This window comes from Arctopsyche grandis, chromosome 3, assembly GCF_051622035.1.
Source record: "Arctopsyche grandis isolate Sample6627 chromosome 3, ASM5162203v2, whole genome shotgun sequence".
Classification (NCBI taxonomy): domain Eukaryota; kingdom Metazoa; phylum Arthropoda; class Insecta; order Trichoptera; family Hydropsychidae; genus Arctopsyche; species Arctopsyche grandis.
In genome coordinates this window covers 28,968,890-28,992,662 of record NC_135357.1, presented here as the reverse complement: position 1 = coordinate 28,992,662, position 23,773 = coordinate 28,968,890, and the positions used below count along the sequence as shown (strand labels likewise).

Here is a 23,773-nt window from a genome sequence, read left to right as displayed (position 1 = left end):
TCGTACGCGCGATCGCAATTTGCGCAACAATCCGTTTACCTTGAAGAATATTTGAAGTCAATAAATACAAAATTAATAAAGGCGCTCATATAAATGCATAAAAAACCAACTATGATATTGTTTTAAATACATGTTTGGACGCTTATGTAAGGAAGGTGACACATTTTGGATTTTAATTTGAAACTTAACCAATATACTCATTTGAAGATCGAATTTTCTCATGATCACAAAACTTTATCTATTGTTATTACTATATTTAGGTTGTACTGCTTTGGCAGAATATATATATATACTAAAATTAGAACGATACTAGATTTACGCTCCACCTAAATTCCACTACACGCTCTATTGTCAATCTTTTATAAAGAAATTGTTTTTATGATCTTTTTTGCCCTCTTGCTTTGAATGCTGGTGGTTTTTCTAAGAGTATCTACGAAAAATAGCCCGCCTGTAGCCACTTTTAAGTTATTACGTACGTAAAATAGATGGGTTTGCTGCAAATGATTGCAAACCAAGCGCCCGCATGCTCTTTTGATTGCATTTTAACTGTTTGAATTTCAGCATGTACGAAAGACGAGATATTCATGGGGTTGCGCAGATGACATTTCGACGTAAATTGATGATTGGCAATTCTTAAAATTGAGTTGGATCTTTCTGGCAAGTTTAAAATGGCAAAAGCCGAGACAAAGGTATGAAATGAGCATGCAGCGAAATGAGCATGCGGGTGCTTGGTTTGCAATCGTTTGCAGCGCAGCGAAAATAGATAATTGGATTATTACGCACATTTCGATCGCCCAAGACAATTTTTGCCATGAAAATCGCGAATACGGGATATTTGGCACTCGAGTTAGTATGATAGACTTTTCGGCTGCCAGATGTTTCGTTATAGAGATTTTAGTGACTTTTGGGCGAGCGCTTTGTGGGCAATAATCACCGAACAGTAAAATAGCAATAAAATTGCCATCATAGAAAAATCAAATAAACATATCTTCCAAAAAATATTGCTTATTATTTAATAAAGATTGACTTTTTTAATGATTATCATGCGTTGTTGAAGCATTCACACAATTTAATGAAATCATTGCAGAGTTAAGAAATTTTACATTTGCTTATCGATTGGCCCGAAAACGAACACTTGTCATTCGTCTCGATTCCTGCCATGTGAATTGTCCTAGCAATTATGCCCTTGGGAAAAGTCAGCAAAGTATTATTTGCCTGGTTAGTCTTCTGAATAATTATTATTGATTACTTCTTGGAAACATTCGATTTCAATTGACTGCTTCCTGTCGTTTTTTGCTTTCGGAATGATGTAACTTAATTTTAGGTTAAGTCATTCTAGTTGACAGACTAGGTTATTTTGCAATGCTGTTCTATTCCTTCTACTTCTATTCACTCTATTGATAGTATATCTTTTATTATATAGGACCTTTATAGTGGCAGGTGGCATTGGAGGTTTTATATACTCGAAGAATTCTATCGTATATAGGCGTACCGAGGACATGAAAATTAGACAACGTATTAAGAATAGCAATACTGGTACATATGAACCAAGCGAGAGAAAGTTTTCCTGAAATATATCAAGTAAGTTCCTCTTTGTTTATTTTATTTAAAACTCGCCATTACATATTCTAACTCTCGATTCAATTTTCAGCTTGCGCCTTTCTTCAAAATTATCCGATACATATTACTCTAAGTAAACTTAAATAAAGCAAAATGGCGATGCCGCAGTTGGACCCGTCGAAGATGCAGTTGGTTCAGGAGTTAGAAATAGAGATGATGTCCGACATGTACAACAGGCTAACTTCAGCCTGTCATAGAAAGTGCATACCTCCAAAATACCATGAAGTAGAATTAGGTAAAAAAAAATCTGTTAACAAGTCGAGTATTTGTATTTGCAGTTCTTAACCCATTGACATTCTTACAGGCAAAGGCGAGTCCGTGTGCTTAGACAGATGTGTGGCCAAATATTTAGATGTACATGAGCGAATTGGTAAAAAGCTATCTTCCATGTCCATGCAGGAAGATGAAACGGCAAAGAAGATGGCATAGAACGTCGTAAAATCATAATTCGTTTAGTTTTATCATCGTTGCAATGGTATCTTTGTCTAGATATTAGGATTGTTTCATTTATACATACGTATGCATATGTAATTTTAAAAGTGAACTATTATTATTATATATTTTTGTTTTTTTTATATAATACTTACCACTTGATGTTTTCAAGAACCGATTTTTTTAAAATTCATTTATTGAACATAATTTTCAATATTGGTTAGCAAAACGTTTGTTTTTACATTTTGTTAATGTTGGACATATGTAGTTTATAGATAAAAGGACAAGATTAACTTGCAGGAAAATTGCATTTCGCAAAATTGTTAATGATTGTCAAGTCGGCATTTAAATAAAATTGTGATTTAAACGTCTGCATGTTTCATTTCTGAGTGTATTCTGATTAGGATTGCATTACTGGTGAATCGCCCAAATTTCGTCATCGCTAATATACAGGCATGATATTGCATTAAAAATCGATGCAAATGGCGCATTGTGGAATAGGTTGACTGGAAATGTTTATTTTAAGTATTAAATGACTAAATTTTTGGGCAGGATGAAATTTTTAGTCTCAACAGCATTTTCTACGACTGGCAGCACTGCTTTCCTGAATACGATATATTGCAACGCAATTACAATTCCCAAACTTCACTTTATTATACACTAGTGTTTTTACCTGGCTTCGCTCGGTATTTGTAATATAAACTGCTTAAACATGGCCAATCTAATAGTAAACATTTTATTAAATTTATTTGAATATTCATTTTTTTTTTAAATTGAACGTCACGGATTTTATGAACCAAACAAACATATATACAAAGTCTCTTTCGAAATTATATATTACGTGTGAAGTTTAGCTGTTAAACGAGTAGCAAGCCTTGTTTGTGACAGTTGTCTTGTAGCACCACTAATGTATTCGGTTCGGTGATTACTAGACAAATGTGAACCGGTCACTCTAGACTGGTCACACCCTAAAACTGGTCACGAGAAAATTGGTCGAATTTTTGGGTGATGGGTGATCACGTGAAACTGATCTAGAGCAATCGGTTGTCCTGTGACCAGTTCACATTTGACTAGTAGTCCGTTTACCAATGTATTCGTAAGCGTGGCTTCAATGATGAATGCTGATGAGTGGCAACACGGACCAACCAAGTCGTAATAAATGTGATCAGACGGATGTTTCAATTATGATTATTACGAATAGACTCCCATGTATTTGTGACATTCACCTGAGATTTATGTTTAATTATTTACGATTCAATTTACCTTAAACGATTTAACCAGGGCTGTCTAGTCGGAGTCGAAGCATTTCAAGTGGAGTCTGAGCCGTAAAAAATCAATCGACTCGAGACTCCTTTTTATGATTTTCTTACATTATAAAGTAAAATTGTTGAATTGCATGTATTTTGTGGCCAAAACAAATTGTTTCCTCCGTCTCATGTTTTTTTTTTATTATTACTTACAAGGCTCTTCTATATTTCATTTCGCTCATTGGTCTGACAACATATATTATATCCTACATTCTTCCGATCGTTCTGAAACTTTGCCATTTTACTGGGTTTGGTCAACGATAGATATTTAAATCAATTCTGCCAGTACAATAGTGAAAAATAATCGTAATAGACACGTTTAAAAATGCAAACATTTTGAACACCTTGACGTTTATTAATTCTGGTTTTTACTCTCTTTTTTTCAATGTTGTATTTGTGTATGGAATTCATACAAATACACTATAAATTTCCTTTTTTTTATTTATACTTTTATTACCATTACCAATAATTCAATAAATTGGATTAAATTTCAATTTTTAGTGGTTTTAATCCATTTTATTTATTATATTTTAAAAATCGCTATTATTTTCATTACTTACAATTTTATACGTTGGCAAGAAAAGCTGATCTTACTAAAATCGTTCAATTTAAAGTCGGAGTTGAATCATTTCTACAAGGGCTCTTCTTAGCTTCATTAAATTTTTATCCAACTCCACAGCCCTGGTTTTTAGGAAAAGTAACCACATAGTTATCCAATCTACATTATTGTTTCTTTTTTATTTAAGGGTAAACCGGTAACAAATCGAAATTATCTACTGTTTTCCGGTGGTAGATGAAATTGCAAAACTTCATATTGCAATCCCTAAATATGATAGAAAATTATAGTAATTAAAACTTTGATCGTATTCATAATAAAAACAATTTATTGAAAGCACATCAAGAGTAGAACATAACACATAAAATGTAAGATTTTATCATGGACACTGAAAAGTCTGCAAAACTGACAAGACTTTATTCAACTAGAATTTTAATAACAATAAATGCTATTCATGATTATAATAGTTATCACGGCACAGCGCAATATGCATATATCCGTTTCCTTTTCAACATGCATTCAACACAGATTAAAATGAAAACCTGAAAGTCGTTGGATACATACAAACTTTACCATATGAGGTACTTATAACAATGCAAATGCTAGAACTATATTAAAACAACACAAGAACAAAAGAAAAAAAACAACTAATTCATCTACAATTTCAAAATTCGTATTTCTAACTATATTCAACATCTAATCTACTGATAATGAAACAAGTATCATATATGAAAGTAGTAGCAACTTACTTAAGTATTTATTGAAAAACAATTGTCATTTTAAGAATGAGTGATAATATTAGTCGTTTATATAGTACGTCGATTATGATAGTAAAAGCCAATTTGATCTATTATAATATATGTACTATACACCCAGATATAGCTTAGATTCTCAGAAACATCAATCCTGTTTGATTTCATACACAGCGCTCGGTTTATAATTCCTAATCAAATTATTAAGAATGTATAAATTTGCACCGTAGAAGGCAACGCCAGCGCACCATATTTGAAAGAAGACATTTTTACCTTTGAACTCGAGTTGGTATGCAAAGTACAACCAGCACGCTTGAGTACCAGCCCACAGACAACACAACAGAAAAGCCCTTTTTTTACTCATATTAAAATCGGCAATGCACAACGGTATCAAAGACACGAACCACACAAAGTACTGCGAAGTCACAACAGAATTGTACACGACGAGGACGATGGCTTGTGCAAACAGGGCAAAGTTCAGAGTCTTCATACGTCCGTAGCGCAAGCCGAAGTAGACGATCAGCAACATCAAAGGCACGGCTTTGAACCAATACTGGGTCTTATCGTCGGCCGTCAAATATTGCAAATAGAAAAACAGCGAAAAGTTATGCCTAGTGTCCTTCCTTATAATATGGTATATGTACGTTTCGAACAAGAACTCATAGCCGTACAACCAGTAGCAGAACGCGGTCAAACCACCGAGACTGGACACACAACCGGCGACCAGGTTGAATTGCTTCCAATTCGGAATCAGTTGATACAAGTCCGAGAGTATATTTGTGCGCCTGTTGATTTTGTATTCGCCGAGAGCGATGAACATCGGCAGCGAGAAGACTATAGGATAAATCCTGAAATGTATGGCGATCCCTAAAAACACACCTGAAATGAAATACTTTTTCAAGCCTTCGGTGACGTTGGTCTCGTGGAACAGCAGAGACATGATGACGAGGAAGGACGCCAACGTATCGGCGTTTCCTCGAGTGGCGATCACAATCGACAGAGGATTGTAGATCCAAAACAGCGCACTTTGCGATGCTGTTTTGATCAGAATCTTCAAATTGACACTCTCACCGCTAGGTACGGAGAGCATCTTACTCTCGCACACCAGCTTCTTGATCGCTATACCCACCAATATGTCGACGAGCGAGAATAGAATTTTGCCAAAGTTGGAATTCAACAGGATGTTGGGTGTCATGAGGAAGGCGAGAATCGGAGAGTACCGATACGTGTGCCTCCTGTATGGAGACTCGTCGTTCAACACGTGTCTTGCCGCGTCGGTGAACACCCGATAGTCGACGTCGGTATACGGTACGGCATACATTTCATCGTGAAACTGACCGTATAGAATAAGAAACAGTCGTATGATGGTACCGATGACTAAATGCGTACCGAACGGTAAATTCAAAAAATCTGTTACAACACTCATTTTGATACTACACTATGTCACACTGATTGTTTTTTTTTTTATTTTATTTATTACATTTTGGTTTTTAAATCTTTAGACGCCTTAATGAGGCAGGTTTTGAAGTTTTCGAACTCTTTGAGGCAATCGTCCTTTTTCACAGAGCTGTTCTGTGTCACGCACTTTGCATAAACGCCAGCACTTTCACTACATTTAGCCAACAGTTGAGGATACATGCGAAGTCTCGAACGAGCTTTCCTCACAGAATCCATGACAGACGCGTCAGTTCTCTTTTTGTCTCAATTTCAAAAGCGCTCTTGCTCTCTCCTCGTCTTCCTTAGCATGCCTCAGAAAGGGAAAATCGAATTCGATCGGATACATATCCCTGAAGAAGGCATCGTACAGAGGTCTCGAGAAGAAGATGCCTAACAGTGTGAATGTTGTGATGAGGTTAAAAGTTATAGGATATTTATAGATCAAACCACGTTTACCCAACACTGGCTTTCGTGACTGCAGTGGTCCGTTGAATCGCTGTTTCGGGTCCATTATTGACTTATCTTATTCGTAGGGGTTTGTTTCGGTTTCGCGTCGGGATTTTCAGCAGGCGGGTCTAATTTAATTCCCGAGCAACACACGGAAACTTGGTGCCAATCAAGACAACACTGTCGCATTGCTTCGAGGACATCCGCACATTTCGATTCTTGGAAGTTGTTTTCTGAAAATCAACAATACAATTATATGCAATATATATGATGTTTGCATCTTTCAATGTTTTATGCACAAAAATATTTATATTAAACGATAAACGAGACACGCTTCTGTCGCATGCTAAAGTACAAATACAGTAAAATTCGCGATTTTACATGAAAAAAATACTCAAATCAATTCAATTTTGCATATAATGAACTGTTTTCATAACTTTCAGAAATACTTCCGAGCTTATGTACATATATGGATGCCGTTTCCGATGCAAACTTTCGAATGGAAACCACCGATTTATATGTATAATATAACATACCATTAATCAAGCCTAATAGTACATAAGACGACGAACATAATAACAAATAGGACACATTACAACTCTACATACAATCAGGCATATCCATTCAATCAGGGTTGCCAGATTTCCAAAATTACAGATCGGGACAAAAAAATAATAATAATTAATGAACAAATTAAGAAATATATATTTTTGATTAAATTATAACGTATGTAAATAAGTACATACATATAAAAAATAGTCACTTTACAATCCACAGGTATCCCAGTTATTAAAATATATTGGATACAATTACAGGAATTACATTTTGGTTTAAATGCAAAAAATTATACAATCAAAACGGTTTTATTAAAAGTTTTTTTCCTAGCTTTTAGCTTGTTTCAAAATATGCTCGCCAGCTTTGCTTGATAAAAATTTTCTTAAGTCATTACAATTGCAATAATTCAGCTTCTACAGTTTTTGATAATAATCTGTTTTTTTCTCCTTTCTCCGGGCTGCACTCATTAGACTAAATATTATTTCACAAATTGCAATGGAACGTAGAATTGAGATGTGGGCCACAATTTTATACAAATTATTGCGCATCACGACATAAGGTCCAATGACATAAGATCCAACGACAAGGGCACCACGAAAGAAGATCCACCCGATAGAATGCCCACCTAATGAGTGATCCAGATGATAAAAAGCCAAAGATTTTTATGGTCTGGATCACTTATCACGTGGGCATTCTATCGGGTGGATCTTTTTTCGTGGTGCCCTTGTCATTGGATCTTATGTCGTGGAACCTTAAACCATACATGACAATTGAAGAATTAACAAAATTATACATATTTGCATTGTTGACCGTCTATACGAAATGTCTGTTTATTAAACAATTTTTACTGTAGTAAACGAAAATAAAACAATGTATGAGGAATGGCTAATATTTTTTAAAGATCATTCCACTTGCAATAATTTGGTTCCACGACATAAGGTCCAATGATATAAGATCCAACGACAAGGGCATATTATCCATTCCTCATACATTGTTTTATTTTCGTTTACTACAGTAAAAAATTGTTTAATAAACAGACATCTTCGTATAGACGGTCAACAATGCAAATATGTATAATTTTGTTAATTCTTCAATTGAAGAAAAATTCAATTTTCACGTTTGGTTTAAGGACAAGACTTAAATGAATTGAAATTTGTTACTTGTGAATTCTATTTACGTACATTTTTGTATAATATACAAATTTTCTTATATCTAGATATTCAGAGACAATGCGGGACTCGGGATTTGTATGTTGAACTCGGGACAGTCCCACTCAAATAGGTACACATCTGGCAACCCTGATTACAACAATACACATCATAAATTTAAAACTATCAAAAAGAACGATCAATGATTCAAAATGAAAACATCAAATTATGCTTGCAGTATTTTTATTTATACAATTTAATATTTATTTATATATATATTTATATAACAGTCATTGCGTTCAAACAATATGGACATTTGTACAAGTATATCAAATCAAACATTCCATGTATGTATATGTATGCATACATCTAGCATAATACATACGGTAAATAATTTATAAATCAGCAATATAAACAAATTTTTATCTCCATACAAACGTACATACCTCGCACAGAGCATAATAAGAGCGGTACAAGTATCGATAATATTTTACATATATATATATACGAGTCCGACTTTGATAATAGCCCTTTTGAGGACAAAATGCTGACTCAAACATTTCGATACACATGTATCGAAAGTACAAGCGATTAAACCAACAAAGGGGCTAAATTTTATTTTACATTTTAAAAATGTACAAATGTCTAACATTTACTTAGATTTTTGTTTTCAATATATTATCATTACCTATATATATATTTATATTATATTATATCCATGCTAGAACTTTACACAACTCATTCTATAGCACATTACTCATTCTATAGACCTTATAAAAATCAATTTCAATTGAAACATTGAAAAGTGATACCACGTGTTCTCTCTTCAAACGATAGCAATCGCAAAAAAGTGTAGTACAATGCCAATTCTACGAATGAACTTTACCATATCTGTGTGTGTAAAGTATACACTGTAAACGGTACTTATATGTCTTCACTGTTATTCGATACTACAATTACATAACAAAAAAAAGAATCTAAATACATACAATTAGGCAAATCGATGCTTGGTTTTGAGCGTTTAATAGTTACGTAATAATTACACAGGATGAATCGGCACTCTACTACACGTTTCACCGACTTTTATAAAAAATCTCTCCAATGCTTATTCCTATGTCATAATAATTAATATATTTATGCATACGTTATTATATAATATACAATATAATCTACGGTGATTATGCAATTAATCATATGAGTTTTCATTTATTTAGACATACATCTCTTACACGATAAAATTAGATACAGTGTTAGTATAATTTGTCTCGGGACGAATATATCTTGTTATATACATATTACAATAGATCCCAAACAGTTTGTCCGAATAATAGGATTAAATTACGACAGATAGTATATAGTTAACTAAATAACTATCAACAGGCATGCGATATGCAACCACACGAGAAACAAACTTCTCGTCAACCTTTCTTATTGCATAATTAATAAACTAACATGTCAGGAATGTGCGCAATAAAATATTCAAACAAGTATATGTATTCAAACGACCTGACAAATCATTTGGGTAAAAATTAAAATCAAATATTAACCATTAGGTTATATAAAACATTAAAACCATTGGGACCGGAACTTGTTAAGAACCAATTTTATCCTTTCATTTGAAAATTCAATTATAATACTAGATTTTATTAAGTAGTTCTAATAAAAATGATTATCGGATCGTTCAATATACATATACATACCAACGAAGCACTTTCACAATGAATGGATACATTGGTACTTATTCGTTATACGGGCGCATCCATACAAATACACGACAGTTACATGAATGGCCTGAAGGTGTCGCAAAACAGTTTTAGCAAAGTGACAGTACACAACCAGTGATTGACGTTACATTGAATAATATCGAAAACGAATTTCCCAAATAATCTTATTATACAATTTCAAATACATATTGTCTGATGGAGGCCAGTACACTCGTAGCAGAGAGAATCTCTTCAAAAATGGATCTTGGTTTCATATGAGCCGTTAGATTTGAAAGAGGCATAAGTCCACGAGAGATATTTCAATATTTAAAATTTTAATTCAATATTGTAAAATACTGATGGCCTGTAATACATTGATACAAGACTCTGAACCTATCGAATTAAAAGAAGTGATAACAATTTACGAGTCAAACAGAAATAGTGCTTTTGGAACTGAAAATTGGACTTTCAAATATAACGGCTCATATTGCAAAATATTTCCACGTGCTGAAGAGACGCACCACTATCTTTAGTCATCATTTTACTAAAACTGTCTGCGACACCTAAAGATCATCCGTGTAAAATGTTCGGATGCGCCCGTATAACCAACATGTACCAGTAAATTGATGTAGTTTTGTATAACAGCGCCAACTAATATAAATAATTCATTATTTGCGACACCACAAATATACTTTTTATGCAAAATATTAAATTATTGCAACAATATTATCAACGTGCAATGATTCTTCTATATTAACCGACTTTTAAAATTGTTATAAAATATTAAATTTTGCTAGAACCCATTTTAGGACATTAAAATTCTATCAATCTATCAAAATCGTTTAAAAATTTATCATACGTATGAATAATACTCAAAATTCATTACTATTTTTAATTATTTTATATTGCACAATAAATACGGTGAAAATTAATCACATGCAACGATTCCATTAGACAAGACTACACCCACGTATAAAATCAGTCAAACATTGCGGTTCAAAACGCAATCCATTTGACTTTGAGGACAAATCCATTTAGCATGAGAGTGCCGTTGCTAAGTGACTAAAAATAATAAAAATACAACACATACATTGTTAATATAATATGAAAATAAACAATTTCATACTTAAAAAAATACATATTACATAGAGATTATTGTGTTTTTGAACGGTCATACACACAAACACACACACACACACGGTCCGACCACCGTTTCAGTTTCCGATAAAAATTATATCCTCTGCATCATCTTATTCTGCGTTAGCACGACACTGTTGGCGCAGACCTCGCAATCCCAAAAGGTCCGCACGGTCGACAGCAACGGCTATTGTGCAAGATCGGCCTCGGGCAACGCCACTGCCCTGACCTTCTCCGCCTTTTCGGCTTTTTCGCTCTTCGGCAGTGACTTGGCAACATCGGCGGTGACTTCGACCGGCTTTTCAACGATCGGCTTCGGCGGGATCTCCACCGGTGTGGTCGACTTCTCGCAAAACAGCGGATTATCAGCGGCGTTCTCCATCTGCTTAACGTTCTCCTTATTCTCGATGGAATTCTGCCGGCTGCTTTCGTCGTCGGTTTCCGAATGTCTTGCTAGCGGATCGGTCGACTGGGGCTTCGTCGGCGATAGTCGTTGCATATGTGGCTGCGATCCTACCAAATGCTGCGGTGGATTGTTGGCCTGGGCCGAGCCGAGCGTGCGCACTCTGTCGCTCTTCCTCCACAGCGTGACTTCCTGCTGTTTAAAATACCGTCTGTCTTCCGTGTCCATCAAGACGAGGTTCAAATAGTATCTCACCGAGAATTTGTTGTTGATGTCTCTCATCGTCGGCGTCAATTCGTAACCGGCTAAGAAGACTCTGATGGGAATGCTCTCACCTTTGACGGGTGCCCCGTCCATGATTTCATACTTGGCCACGGTTTCGTTTTCGGTGAACGTACTGGCGCCCGATCCCGTCGTCTCTCGTTTGATGATGGATATCTCCATGTGTTTGATTTTGATGCGGACTAATAAGAAATAGATTTTGCCGACTATCACGTCCCGTAAGTGGTAGCGCGATTTGTTGTATTCGAATTCGATGTGGAGGCAGTCTTCGATCCCGACTTCCATTTTGATGGAGTTGTGAGCGTCGGGGTAGCTGCATAGGGTGTGTACGGCCACGTCGACCTCTTTGACTATGTCGGTTATGCGGCGGATGACCGTGGCCCGTACGAAGTACCTCAAGCGGACGTTGGAGCCGGTGTAGACTTCGTATGGCTTTTCGACGTTGGCGAATTCGAAATTGTAAGACATGTGTTGGAGGAGATCGCCGGGTCGAGCCAGCTCTTTGACTAGGGATATGAACTCGTGGTGGTTGCCTCTGTCGTAGAAGAGCTCTATCTGTCCGATGAGTTCTACTTTGATGCCTTGGTGCTCTAGTTTGGAGCCGGGTTTGCGGACGGTGACGTTGACTTTGCCCGAGACTGTTTCGCCATCGTAGAAGAGCAGTTGTTTGTCTTTCTTTCCGTCGTCTGCGTTCTTCACCTCGACCAGTTTGCGGTGCTCGGCGTCGTCGAACACGATCTCGATGTCGGCCGACTGGCCGAACCCGAAGAAGCTCATGGCGAGGTCACCTCGAGTCGGGAGTCAGCTCGAGCGCGGAGAGTGTGGAGTGGAGTGGAGTGGTGTGTGGCGAGTGGCGAGTGGCGAATGGCGAGTGACGAGTGACGTGTGACGTTTGCAGTGACTGCGAGTGCGTCAAATGAGAGACAACATGGCGGCGGCGGGCCGATAGCCGATAGCCGATGACCGGTGACCGGCGAGAGGAATCTTCGGGAGTTTACTCACCGCGGAGACAGGTCTGAATGCGACAAGCGGCCTTTTTGCAGGGGTCGGAGTCACCGCGCCGCGCCACGCTGACGATCTGCGGGGCTACACCCACAATTACTATACTATAGCGGGCCCCACTCCAGTGACGTTTAGTACAACTCCTCGCTCGGTGTGCGTTCGAGTGCTGAGCGTTGGCTCCACTGATAAGGGGGTTTACATAATCGCTTTATTTCTGTGATGAATGAAGCCAAATTTAAATTTAAATTAAGTCATAATTCGTTTGTTTTAGATCTTATCTAAAAAGTCACATTATCGATCAGCTTATTGTAAATGTAGCGCCCGGTAAGGATAAAATATTTAAAATATCGTGGATAAAAATATATAATTAAAATGGTTGTTCGTCAAATGCCAACTGTTGTAAAATATTTTGGAGCTTAAGAGGGCTGGACCCCAGCGCCTTGTCCATATAAACGTATTAACCCTTTGACTGCTACAACAACGATAAATCGTTGTTTCGAAATCGGCGAAGATTGCTACGACGATCGTTGTTGTTGTCATTAATTGTCGTATTTCAATACTTTCTTTGCCAGCGCATCAGTGGCACGAAACATTTTTTTTATATACGTATTTATATTTATTTTTCAATCAAGCTTTATAAATATTTATCAATTTTTTAAAAGCTCTTCAATTTCGGGTTCATCATCAAAGTAAATTTCGGGTTCGTTGTCAAAGTCATATAAGGAGTTATTACTTGGGAATTGATTATTGTCGATAAATTCATTTTCAGAATCAGTAGAGCTGCTGATTTGTCGGGCTCCTCGGCGAGGAGCTATTATTTCGCTTTCGTCACTTTCACTGTCCGATATCATTTTGCAGAGTTAAAATAAATGGCAAAAAACAATAGAAATCCGCTTTCAATTATATAGGTCACGAGACGTCACGAATTCGTGCAATCAATCAAATGCAACTGAAATGCATACAAAATGTTTATGATACATGTTGAAAAATTATTTGATTATTAGAAACTTCGCATCCTTGTGTGTCTCGCTCACACATACACAATTAAAACCAAGAAAGAAAGAGAGAAAGACCGCTACCTGTTTCAAATGTATCGCATGTTTTAACAACGACAAATACATCGATGTCTAAAAATAGATTATTGAAAAAAATAATGCGTCGGAAACAATCGTCAAAACTTATTTAGTGTATATAGGTAGGTATCTCTTTCGCACGCACGCATGTAAAAGCAAGACAGAAAGAGAGAGCGCGAGTCCACAACTGCTTCTTAAAAATGTATATAAAGTATTAAAAAAATTACGCGCGTTCGGCGAAGCAAGTATGTAAAAAAATATATTATATTTATTTTTTTATAAAGTAATTACAAATGTTAGCATTTTTCGCTTGGACATTGAAAAACCTCGTAGCAGCCAAAGGGTTAAGGCTGGCCGCGCACTAGTAGCCAAAATATTGAGCAGCCAGTTTCGGCAGCCAGAGTCGACGGCCAGTAGTCACCTTTCCGTCAAGCGTAGAAGAAATAATTCTTTACCTCTTGTTTCGTAAGAAACGCAAAGCAAAGAGAAGATTTTGGATTCATTCATTCAAACAAACAGCGTTTCCAGAATTGAATGGAGAAAGATGGATTGAGATAGCAAATGGTTTCAATAAAAATGCAAATTTTCCTAATTGCATTGGTGCCATCGATGGTAAACATATATGTAAGATTAATAAAACCAAGCTTTCCTCACACTTTGTATTTGTGATTTCCTACCATCTTCGTCTTTTCACATCTCGATCACTATATTCTTCTGAAGACATATCCCATATTGCCTTACGATTTAATCCGTTAACAGATATCCGTTACAGATAATCCTTGAAAGGTCACACAGTCTCTGGGATTCTATTCGCTATCCGCGGCTTAAAACTTCTGGCTGCTACGTCAAGTGCGCGGAGACTGAAGGCAGCCACATACTAGCCACATACATTCTACCTTGCAGGCTCTGGCTGCGTGCAGCCAACTGGCTGCCGTGCAATGGTACGCGATCTATTGGCTGCCGCAGCCAGGAATTCTTGGCTGCCTAGTGCGCGGGCTCCAATGAGCCACCGTATGTTAGATTGGCTGCGGCAGCCTGGCTGCCTAGTGCGCGGCCAGTCTAAGGTCTGTTCATACCTAGTCAGCACGTACCGACTTCAGCAGGTATCCGGCCGTACGAAAAGTATTCTTTGGTACATTTTGTATGGGTATATTCATACCAACCGTCACGTTTACGCCACGGCAGGCTTACAGCAGTACCCGACATTTCCTGTTCATACCTTACAGCAACATCCGTCAACGTATCGTATCCGTTTTTTTGGCCATCGTGGAAATATACACGCGAATAACGTGCCATGAGTCTGCCGCTTTGCTGTTTTGGACCAATTATCGATAGTGACAGTCGACAGCTGTTCAATATTTTGACATGGTTTTGGCGCAAATATTTAAAAAAAATTTGTCCATCATCCACAAGCTCCTTATACAGTGTCCAAAACTCTCTTTCGGTTTTTCTATTTTTTAGCATGGGATGCACATCAAAACGCCTCCGTGCTTTTTTATTGCCTTCTTGAGCTTCTTCTTCCAACAAAAACGTGATTATACATAATTTTTCGTTCGATAAACGCCGAAACATTTTTGCTGACTTGTGTTCTGACGCGTAGCTACGAATGCACGTGTATGCATTCATATTGTAAGTACCTACTCGACAATACGACGTAAGCAATATTGCGCCGTATCGTCATGGCCTGTAATGTCACGTCACGGTAAGCCGATCTGTTCATACTTAACAGCACTGCACGGCTTCAGCACTGCACGACTCCATTTCAAATATGTCATTTTATTACATTTCTATTCATATCTACCGACACGTCGCGGTCACGTCACGCTTACAGCAATTTCGCCGAGTGCAAGGTAAAATCGGCTTACTTATACATTACAGGCCATGACGATACGGCGCAATATTGCTTACGTCATATTGTCGAGTACTTACAATATGAATGCATACACGTGCATTCGTAGCTACGCGTCAGAATACAAGTCAGCAAAAATGTTTAGGCGTTTATCGAACGAAAAATTATGTATAATCGCGTTTTTGTTAGAAGAAGAAGCTCAAGAAGGCAATAAAAAAGCACGGAGGCGTTTTGATGTGCATCCCATGTTAAAAAATGGAAAAACCGAAGGAAAGTTTTGGACACTGTATAAGACGCTTGTGGATGATGGACAAAATTTTTTTAAATATTTCCGTAAAAAATTTAAATATTTGCGCCAAAACCATGTCAACTGTCACTATCGATAATTGGTCCAAAACAGCAAAGCGGCAGACTCATGGCACGTTATTCGCGTGTATATTTCCACGATGGCCAAAAAAACGGATCGATACGTTGACGGATGTTGCTGTAAGGTATGAACAGGAAATGTCGGGTACTGCTGTAAGCCTGCCGTGGCGTAAACGTGACGGTTGGTATATATACCCATACAAAATGTACCAAAGAATACTCTTCGTACGGCCGGATACCTGCTGAAGTCGGTACGTGCTGATTAGGTATGAACAGACCTTTAGACTTCTCCCTTCCTCAATTATGGCACTAGAGAAATTGTTTTTTAATATGCTATGGATATCCACCATAGGCATGTTTCTATTTTTTTTATTTTTTTGATTTTTGATTTTTTGATTAATCAAAAAAATAAACAGAAATAGAAACATGCCTATGGTGGATATAAATAGCACACTAAAAAATAATTTCTCTAGTGCCATAATTGAGGAAGGGAGAAATATAATACGTTTGTATTGACAAGGCGCTAGGGTCCAGCCCTCTTAAGGACGCGGGAAGGTGTGTTGACCAGCAGTACCTGGCCGCGTCGAGGCCTATAGAAACTCGGTTGAGTTTTTAAGAGGATCGTTTATTATTGTACAATTGGTTCGGTGATTACATAGCAAAAGTGAATCGCTACCAGGATAACCGCCGCTACGAAAATCGCGTGCGCTGTCGCCCGGCGCATGAAAATCGGGCGTACATAAAAATGTTTTTTTCACGAGAAAACTGGTTGACCGATTTTAGGGTTTGACCAGTTTTCTCGTGACCAGTTTTAGTGTGACGGGTGATCACGTGTGACCGATCTAGAGCGACCGGTTGTCCTGTGACTAGTTCACATATGACTAGTAGTCCGTTTACCGGCCCCTACAGCATAAACTCCGAGGTGATGAAGACCCGAAAAATGAACTGGTACCAGGAAAACCAAGTACCGAGCTGACAAAACCGTCTACCCCTACTCCTAATCCTGTATTATGTTCTCCTGGTACGAGTTCATTTTTCGGGTCTTCATCAGTTGGAGTTTGTGCCGTATAGTGGACCCGTCTAAAGTGACGACACATAATAAATTATTGACGGAAAAAATTAAACTGCATATGTATATGTACATATATAAAATGATGTTTTTTTATTTTACATTTTTACAATTATATCACATTTTTACAAATCAATCAGCACCTCCATTATTTGACGAAGGCTCAGGAGACAACGGAGTCAGACCTTTAGCCATATGCGATTGTCTCTTACAGTGCAACGCAAAACTTGCCGAAGATACAAACGTTTTACCACAAGGCGTACATTGAAATGGCCGAGCAGGTGGATCACGAGGGGGCGGAGGAGTCGCAGCTTCAATCAAAGCTTTGTTTGCTTCCTCACCGTTCGACGCACTCAACTCCATTTCACGCAACTTTTCTAAATGGTATTTGCGCGTTTTGTGTCTCTGATGACAAAAAATACAATTGCAACATTAAATTCAAAACAGTCGGATATTAAAACATCATCGAGTTCCATCACATATTCTCAAATATGATACCTATGCATTCGTTTGTACATTGTCTGAGTAAGTGGACGCAGGAGAGGTGTCCTTAGCCGCGTGCGATTTTCTCTTACAGTGTAAGGCTAATCTCGCCGCGCTTATAAAATGCTTATTGCACGGAAGGCAAGAAAACGGACGAGGCGGCGGATCCCGTGGGGGCGCCAAAGTTGGCGACTCCCCACAGGCCTCGCGCTCCTTCTCCGCATGATACTTGCTTTGCTTGTGTTTCTGCAACACACAATAACACATAGCAATGTGTATGATTTAAACAATTTTACATCTCTCATAAAACCGTTGTTGTTTTTTTTCAAGAAAAATAGATTAGTAAGCCAGCAGCATTGCTTCGCGGTTGCATAACGCTAACCACCAAGAGGTTTCCGGGATCAATCCCTTGGGTTGACGATTAAAAAGAATTTATTCCGAGAATTTCTGCAGTGCTGCTGGTCAGACTTGGATATTTGTGACTCCAAGTAGATCGTTTCCTATCAGAATTTGCCAATTTATCTGATTTATTTCATTGTTGAAACGGTTCCTCATCAAATTGTCAAAAACCATCCTATCTATAAATTTATATATGTACAAGCTTAAAAGCAAAGATGTCACTCAGGGGAAACCCGAAAATGGCATCATGGGGAAAATGTAAAATTAAGTCCATCAGCTCAGCCGCTTTTCCTAAGTATATAAAATTAATAAAAATAAATTGATTTTTGAAGTGAAACTTCTTTAGCCCTTTGGGTGCTGACGTCTTTTTTGTTAAAAGCCTGCCACGCTGAAAATTTCCAACTAAAATTATTTTGAAATCCAATAGAAAGCAAGTATAAAAATTGTAGCTAATCCAAACAAACCCTAGATAATTACAGTTGAGGGTTTCGAGTTTTGTAAAGGTGTGTTTAGACCCTCTAATATATCTTGCAACGGTATTAAATAAATTAAATAAGTCTATTGATTAATGTATTTTTCCAAAACTAGTTCCATCTTCTTCATTGTTTTTAAAATGTAATGCTCACAATCTAAATGCCAAGCCACAATCTAAAATACTCGGCAACTAAGGATTTCTATCGGGAAATTCTGTTATGGTTATAAATTCAGAAATTCCGGTGTAAACCAGTCTTTATATGTAAATGTTGTCAAATGATTGACATGGATTACACGACCCATGTTCAATGCATTTTTTTTCAATGCTACCTGGAAAGGCTTAGTGGGTAATATTCTTGTAAACTTTGTACATGCTGAAAATACAACGCAAATCGGCGTTTTTCAGGACTTGTTGGCAAAACGATGATCGGCGTTGGTCAGCATTCAAAGGGTTAGTCGTATTGGTAGTAAACTTTCAAGGTAATAAGAAAAATCGTTACAACGTGGAGTGGAAGGGGGGGGGTTGGGGAGGGTTGGCAAAAGAGAACGACCCGTGGATAGACTACAGAAACAGGGTTTTAAGTTCATTAATCAAGTAGGAAATTAATTTTCAAAGTCGAGACATAAATAGACATTATTAAAATTGTTGTGACGTGCTCTTAAAACTCTTAAAAGTTTTAATCAATGACAAAGAAGTTTCACTTCTACTATGCGTGGCTTCGCACACACAGTTTTTTTCCTCTTGAGAACATTTGATGGAACTTTTGTATCCTTTGAAAACTTACTCTGAACTCTCCGTGTCTTGCGAAAGCTCTATTACACAATTTACAGACGTAAGGTCTTTCGCCACTGTGACCGCGTCGGTGCTCCGTAAGATCGTAGGCCTTTGCGAAACGTTTCGAACAAATTTCGCATTGAAAATCTTTAATTCCGGTGTGACTAACAAGATGTGAACGTAAATGATCAGGCCTAAAACAAAACAGAGACATAATTTAATAAAACTTACATATATTATGATTTTGAACACATATGTAGATTCAATAGACACCTGTAACAAGTTTTTCCGCAGAAGTGGCATTCATATCTGTTTTTATGAGTATGCTTACGCATATGAGACCAAACTGAATTCATACTTTTGAACATAGTACCGCAAACTTTACATGGATATCTCCTACAAAGAATAAAAATATTTATTTAGCTTGCTTACACTTCATAATATGACCGTTTTATATTGTTGCTTTATGTACTTAGTGTGATCGTGGGTTCGTTTGTGTTGTCTAAGGTATTGGCTTTCGGAAAAACTCTTCTCGCAAAGATCACATTGATAATCCCTAGTTCCTCTATGCGAGTGAAGGTGACGGGCTAGTTTACCTTTATCGACGAAAGCTTTATTGCAAATCTGACATACAAACGGCTTAACACCTACAAAAATTAAATTCACTTTTAATTGTAGTCTACGTATTTTACTCAGAGAAATGTTTTATAATAATAGAAGTGGCTTTAGGCGTCGTATTGTTGTCAAGTGGACCTTTTAAAATAATTTCCGTGGCAATCGTCCACATGCAAGAAACTAGAGGCATTTGAGATGTGGACATACAGAAGGATGCTGAGAATCTCATGGATGGCGCGTCGTACCAATGCCGAGGTGCTTTCCTTGATGGGAAAACATGTCGAAGTGCTTAAAAGTGTGAAAAGGCGTAAATTGGAGTACTTCGGACATGTGATGCGGAACGAAAAATACGATCTCCTGCGCCTAATAATCCAGGGGAAAATCGTAGGCCAACGCAGCCGGGGCAGGCGGAAAATATCATGGCTAAAGAATCTTCGGCAGTGGTACGGCCTCAGCACCCGAGCAACAATGGACAAAATAAGAATGGGACATCTAGTTGCCGACGTTCTAGGAGGACATGGCACATGAAGAAGAAGAAGTCGTGTTTGATGTTTGGTGCTCGACGTATGTCCAATAAAATTCCCTCTGTTTGTTCATATTACTCGCAAGATGGACAAGTGCATTGTTAAAAATTGCACAATGCATTAAAAAACAAGCAATAAACAACATGGAATACATTTTGATAAGAAAATTATCATTTAAGTAACACATTTTTCAATAAACATCGTAGTTTGACAATTTAGTAAACTATTTTACTAACGTAGTTATGGAAACGGTACGCGTATTATTTTGGCATTTCTATTATTATTCCATTTCTCTGACTTGACTGCATTACTGAAGTATATTAAAATGTGAACCTTCGTGTCTTCGTATATGTGCGATGAGACTGTAAGAAGTCGTCATGCATTTACCACAATAATGACACTTGTGCGACTTTTCTTCGTGAAGCTTTTTATGAGACAAGAGATTCTTTTTCTAAAAATAGATTTAAAACATTTAAAAATCTACAGAATGTACATATAAATATTGTTAATTTTGCAACAAAACAATTACATATATACCTGAAATGTTTTATTGCATATGTTACATTCTATAAGGGCATATTTAAATCCTAAATGAACATGCTTTGTATGTATACGTAAATACCTGAAATAAAACAATATACATAAATATACGTATAAATATCAAAAGATCAATAGAGTCGGTGTCAAAATCAAACCTGTCCGTTCGGAATGCTTTGTTACAATATTCACAATGGTGACGATCACTGCTGTGGCTGCGCATGTGAGCCGTGAGATCATTCTTCAAACTGAACGTTTTGCCACAAACTTCACAAAAGTGAGGCCGTTCATCTGTATGCCATCGTTTACGGTGAGCCATCAGACTTTGTGTATGGTGATACATCTTGCCGCAGTCTTCGCATTTGAAATTGCCAGATTTTATATGACACACCATATGCAACCTGAGTACATATGTATATGAAAAGTATTATTGGTTTAACATTTTTAGCGCGTACAATTTATGTTATTGATTAACCTTAATTCTTTAATGCTCTGATATACTCTATCGCAAGTTTTGCATAAGTATGTTCCTTTCTGTTCGTGCGTCGAGAGATGCTGTTTGAGTAAGTCTACATCGGAGAATGGCTCTTGACACATTTGGCAAACAAATAAAAATTTTGCATTTAGCTCGGCCAATTCTACATCTGTTATATGTTTTACTGCAAATACATATAAAATCATGAATAGTTACATTTTATATACAATACTATGTACATATGTGTAAAGCAATATTACCTTTTTTTGATTTCTGCTTGATTTCAACTTCCAATTTAATTTCAGGTGTATCTTCCAACTCCTCTTCAGGAGGAGGTTCTTCATCATCATTGTATTCCTTACAAAATAAAAAAAAAACAATAAGAGCAGAACAGTGAATGCAAAAAAAAATAATAAGAAAAACTAACTTGTTTTATAGGAACTACTGTAATAGGTTCTCCAAATCCTTCAGGCATCATAATATCTGGTAATTTAACTTCAGGCTGTGGACCAAATTTGAAAGATTTGAAGAATTGGTTACGATGAGTGATCGGTTCAGTGTGCATTTCGATGATTTCACCGTCGGTTTCGCTAGAGCTAATATCATCAGATTGAGAATCGTTTCCTGAATTCTCATCGTTGGATTTTGAAGATTTACGCTTTAAACATTTTTCTGTGAAAATATTAAAAGCGAGCTTTTTAAATAAAAATATATTTATACCTATTATTATATCAAATTCCAAAATGAGCAATTTACTATTTTTTCTTTTACTGGCACGGTTTTCTATATCACTGTCGACAGCCATTTCAACTGTCATTGTTAAATCGACACCATCGGCGTCAGCGTCATTCATCGTTACAATTTCCGTATTGTTCTCAGATCTTTCTTTTAAACGTTTCACTGGCATGTTGTCTTCAGAATCTGAGGCATCTTCAGAACTATCTTCGGAGCTCTTATTAGAATCCATTTTGATTCGGATTATTTGTATAATACTACATCAAATCGAGTCGACAGTATTGATCTGAAAGTGAAACTTAATACATTGGCAAGATATAATTCCACAATTTTATCCATAAAAAGTCCAAGTACATACAAATTGCTCAGAACTCTAATACCTAATAATTTGTACAATTTGGAACGATATTATCGTCGAACGTAAATAACCAGCGGCATGTCACATAAACAAAACGTCAAACATAATATTATTTTTAAATTATTTGCTCTAAGCATTCTCAAAGCCGGCCAATACATTATAAAAGAAGCAATCAATAATTTGTCAATAATAGATTTTATGAAAAGGACAAACTGCTGTCATCATAAACGCGTAACCACCCAAACATATGCATTCTGTACGTGCAACTACACCCGAATTTGATTTGGGGAACATCCACTGTTTACAAGGGTAAACCGATTATTGCGCAAATTGCGATCGCGCGCACGACAATCATTGCCACAAAAATCACGAATACGGAATATATGGCACTCTAGTTCTCGTTAGTATAATATTTCGCGTGGTCAGCGTTCAATTGATGGAGTTTTTGAGTACCAGATGGTCTGTGATCGAGATTTTAGTGACGTGCACGAGAACGCTTTTAAAAAAAAAACCTTTTATGCACAGTAAATATAATGATTTATTATGTTTTCAACACATTATACATAAACATATTCTTGAATATATATTATTTGGTTTGATTTTTAAATGCTTTTTATTATTACGAAATTATGTTCATAATACATATTATATCTATTTTAATAGCTACTGATCTACTGATCATTTTCTATTTTACAATTTTATTTTATTTGGTTAGTAATCATAGAATTATATTATTCTAATATTAATGCACAGCATAATAGAAAAAAGAGCTCAAAAAATCTATTTACAATTGAATATATATTATAATATATAGATGACATATAGAAAATTTTATACAATGTAACAAAGACAAACAAATAATGTTACCGACGATTTATTTATGTAGATGAGACGTAACAAGTTCATTATAAAATGACGAATTCACTTTTAGATACCGTCCATATTAAAGATGAAGACGATTGGCTCCGAAGCTGAGAAACGAAAACGACCTTCTTTTTTACATATAATTACTATTGTAACAAGTGAACATAAATAAAGGATCCTCTTAGTGTTAGTACACAATCAGTGTTTTCATAGACCTCCCCGCGGTACATTTACCGCGGTGAATTAAGATTTGCGATTTGACATACGAACTGTCAAAGTGAAATGAACGCAAAAGCGATTGCCAACCTTCTCGGCGTGGCTAGAGAACGTCAGATGAGCTGACAGATACCCGCGAACTCTTCGCGAAGACCACAAACAACGGCCACGAGGGCCTTT

General features: G+C 36.8%; 6 protein-coding genes across 11 annotated transcripts; 1 reads left to right on the top strand and 5 right to left on the bottom strand.

Annotated features, from left to right (window-relative positions):
• Positions 1 to 1,423: 1,423 nt before the first annotated feature.
• Positions 1,424 to 2,416, top strand: Tim10 (translocase of inner membrane 10). The gene is made up of 3 exons (XM_077427587.1): positions 1,424 to 1,581; positions 1,652 to 1,855; positions 1,925 to 2,416. The coding sequence occupies exons 2-3, from the start codon at positions 1,714 to 1,716 to the stop codon at positions 2,047 to 2,049; spliced, it is 267 nt and encodes an 88-aa protein (XP_077283713.1). The 5' UTR covers positions 1,424 to 1,581; positions 1,652 to 1,713; the 3' UTR covers positions 2,050 to 2,416.
• A 2,107-nt stretch (positions 2,417 to 4,523) lies between these two features.
• Positions 4,524 to 6,133, bottom strand: PIG-M (Phosphatidylinositol glycan anchor biosynthesis class M). The gene has a single exon (XM_077427586.1). The coding sequence runs from the start codon at positions 6,091 to 6,093 to the stop codon at positions 4,816 to 4,818; it is 1,278 nt and encodes a 425-aa protein (XP_077283712.1). The 5' UTR covers positions 6,094 to 6,133; the 3' UTR covers positions 4,524 to 4,815.
• A 10-nt stretch (positions 6,134 to 6,143) lies between these two features.
• LOC143909547 (NADH dehydrogenase [ubiquinone] 1 alpha subcomplex assembly factor 8) lies at positions 6,144 to 6,341 on the bottom strand. Its single transcript, XM_077427589.1, has one exon. The coding sequence runs from the start codon at positions 6,339 to 6,341 to the stop codon at positions 6,144 to 6,146; it is 198 nt and encodes a 65-aa protein (XP_077283715.1).
• A 273-nt stretch (positions 6,342 to 6,614) lies between these two features.
• LOC143909188 (uncharacterized) lies at positions 6,615 to 17,166 on the bottom strand. Its single transcript, XM_077427091.1, has 3 exons — positions 16,967 to 17,166; positions 12,782 to 12,963; positions 6,615 to 6,784 (listed from the first exon to the last, which is right to left on the bottom strand). Exons 1-3 carry the CDS (start codon positions 17,164 to 17,166, stop codon positions 6,615 to 6,617), a joined length of 552 nt encoding a protein of 183 aa, XP_077283217.1.
• Positions 11,282 to 12,556, bottom strand: Vps26 (vacuolar protein sorting 26). The gene has a single exon (XM_077428364.1). The coding sequence runs from the start codon at positions 12,554 to 12,556 to the stop codon at positions 11,282 to 11,284; it is 1,275 nt and encodes a 424-aa protein (XP_077284490.1).
• A 37-nt stretch (positions 17,167 to 17,203) lies between the features above and the next one.
• Positions 17,204 to 22,644, bottom strand: LOC143909543 (uncharacterized). 6 transcript variants are annotated; one of them, XM_077427585.1, is made up of 13 exons: positions 22,536 to 22,644; positions 22,177 to 22,453; positions 21,848 to 22,092; positions 21,681 to 21,777; positions 21,421 to 21,604; positions 21,104 to 21,346; positions 20,946 to 21,030; positions 20,742 to 20,859; positions 19,742 to 19,916; positions 19,543 to 19,665; positions 19,280 to 19,463; positions 17,637 to 17,867; positions 17,204 to 17,543 (listed from the first exon to the last, which is right to left on the bottom strand). In XM_077427585.1, the coding sequence occupies exons 2-12, from the start codon at positions 22,385 to 22,387 to the stop codon at positions 17,637 to 17,639; spliced, it is 1,896 nt and encodes a 631-aa protein (XP_077283711.1). In that variant the 5' UTR covers positions 22,388 to 22,453; positions 22,536 to 22,644; the 3' UTR covers positions 17,204 to 17,543. The 6 variants fall into 6 exon arrangements, with proteins under 6 accessions (XP_077283711.1, XP_077283709.1, XP_077283710.1 ...); XM_077427583.1 differs by having other exon boundaries at positions 22,177 to 22,441; positions 22,514 to 22,635; XM_077427584.1 differs by having other exon boundaries at positions 22,177 to 22,441; positions 22,536 to 22,623.
• Positions 22,645 to 23,773: the final 1,129 nt, after the last annotated feature.

Excerpts from the sequence above, each read along its gene's own strand:
- LOC143909188 (XM_077427091.1), bottom strand. The coding sequence starts at position 17,166 with ATGTGTCGTCACTTTAGACGGGTCCACTATACGGCACAAACTCCAACT. Across the intron at positions 12,964-16,966 it reads AGTTTATGCTGTAGGGGCCG|TGGAGCCAACGCTCAGCACT; the intron begins GTAAACGGACTA and ends CCCCCTTATCAG. Across the intron at positions 6,785-12,781 it reads CATTCAGACCTGTCTCCGCG|AAAACAACTTCCAAGAATCG; the intron begins GTGAGTAAACTC and ends GTTGATTTTCAG.
- PIG-M (XM_077427586.1), bottom strand. The coding sequence starts at position 6,093 with ATGAGTGTTGTAACAGATTTTTTGAATTTACCGTTCGGTACGCATTTA.
- Tim10 (XM_077427587.1), top strand. The coding sequence starts at position 1,714 with ATGGCGATGCCGCAGTTGGACCCGTCGAAGATGCAGTTGGTTCAGGAG. Across the intron at positions 1,856-1,924 it reads ATACCATGAAGTAGAATTAG|GCAAAGGCGAGTCCGTGTGC; the intron begins GTAAAAAAAAAT and ends ACATTCTTACAG.
- Vps26 (XM_077428364.1), bottom strand. The coding sequence starts at position 12,556 with ATGAGCTTCTTCGGGTTCGGCCAGTCGGCCGACATCGAGATCGTGTTC.
- LOC143909543 (XM_077427581.1), bottom strand. The coding sequence starts at position 22,387 with ATGGATTCTAATAAGAGCTCCGAAGATAGTTCTGAAGATGCCTCAGAT. Across the intron at positions 20,860-20,945 it reads TATGCAATAAAACATTTCAG|AAAAAGAATCTCTTGTCTCA; the intron begins GTATATATGTAA and ends ATCTATTTTTAG. Across the intron at positions 19,917-20,741 it reads ACATATACGAAGACACGAAG|GTGTTAAGCCGTTTGTATGT; the intron begins GTTCACATTTTA and ends TAATTTTTGTAG.
- LOC143909547 (XM_077427589.1), bottom strand. The coding sequence starts at position 6,341 with ATGGATTCTGTGAGGAAAGCTCGTTCGAGACTTCGCATGTATCCTCAA.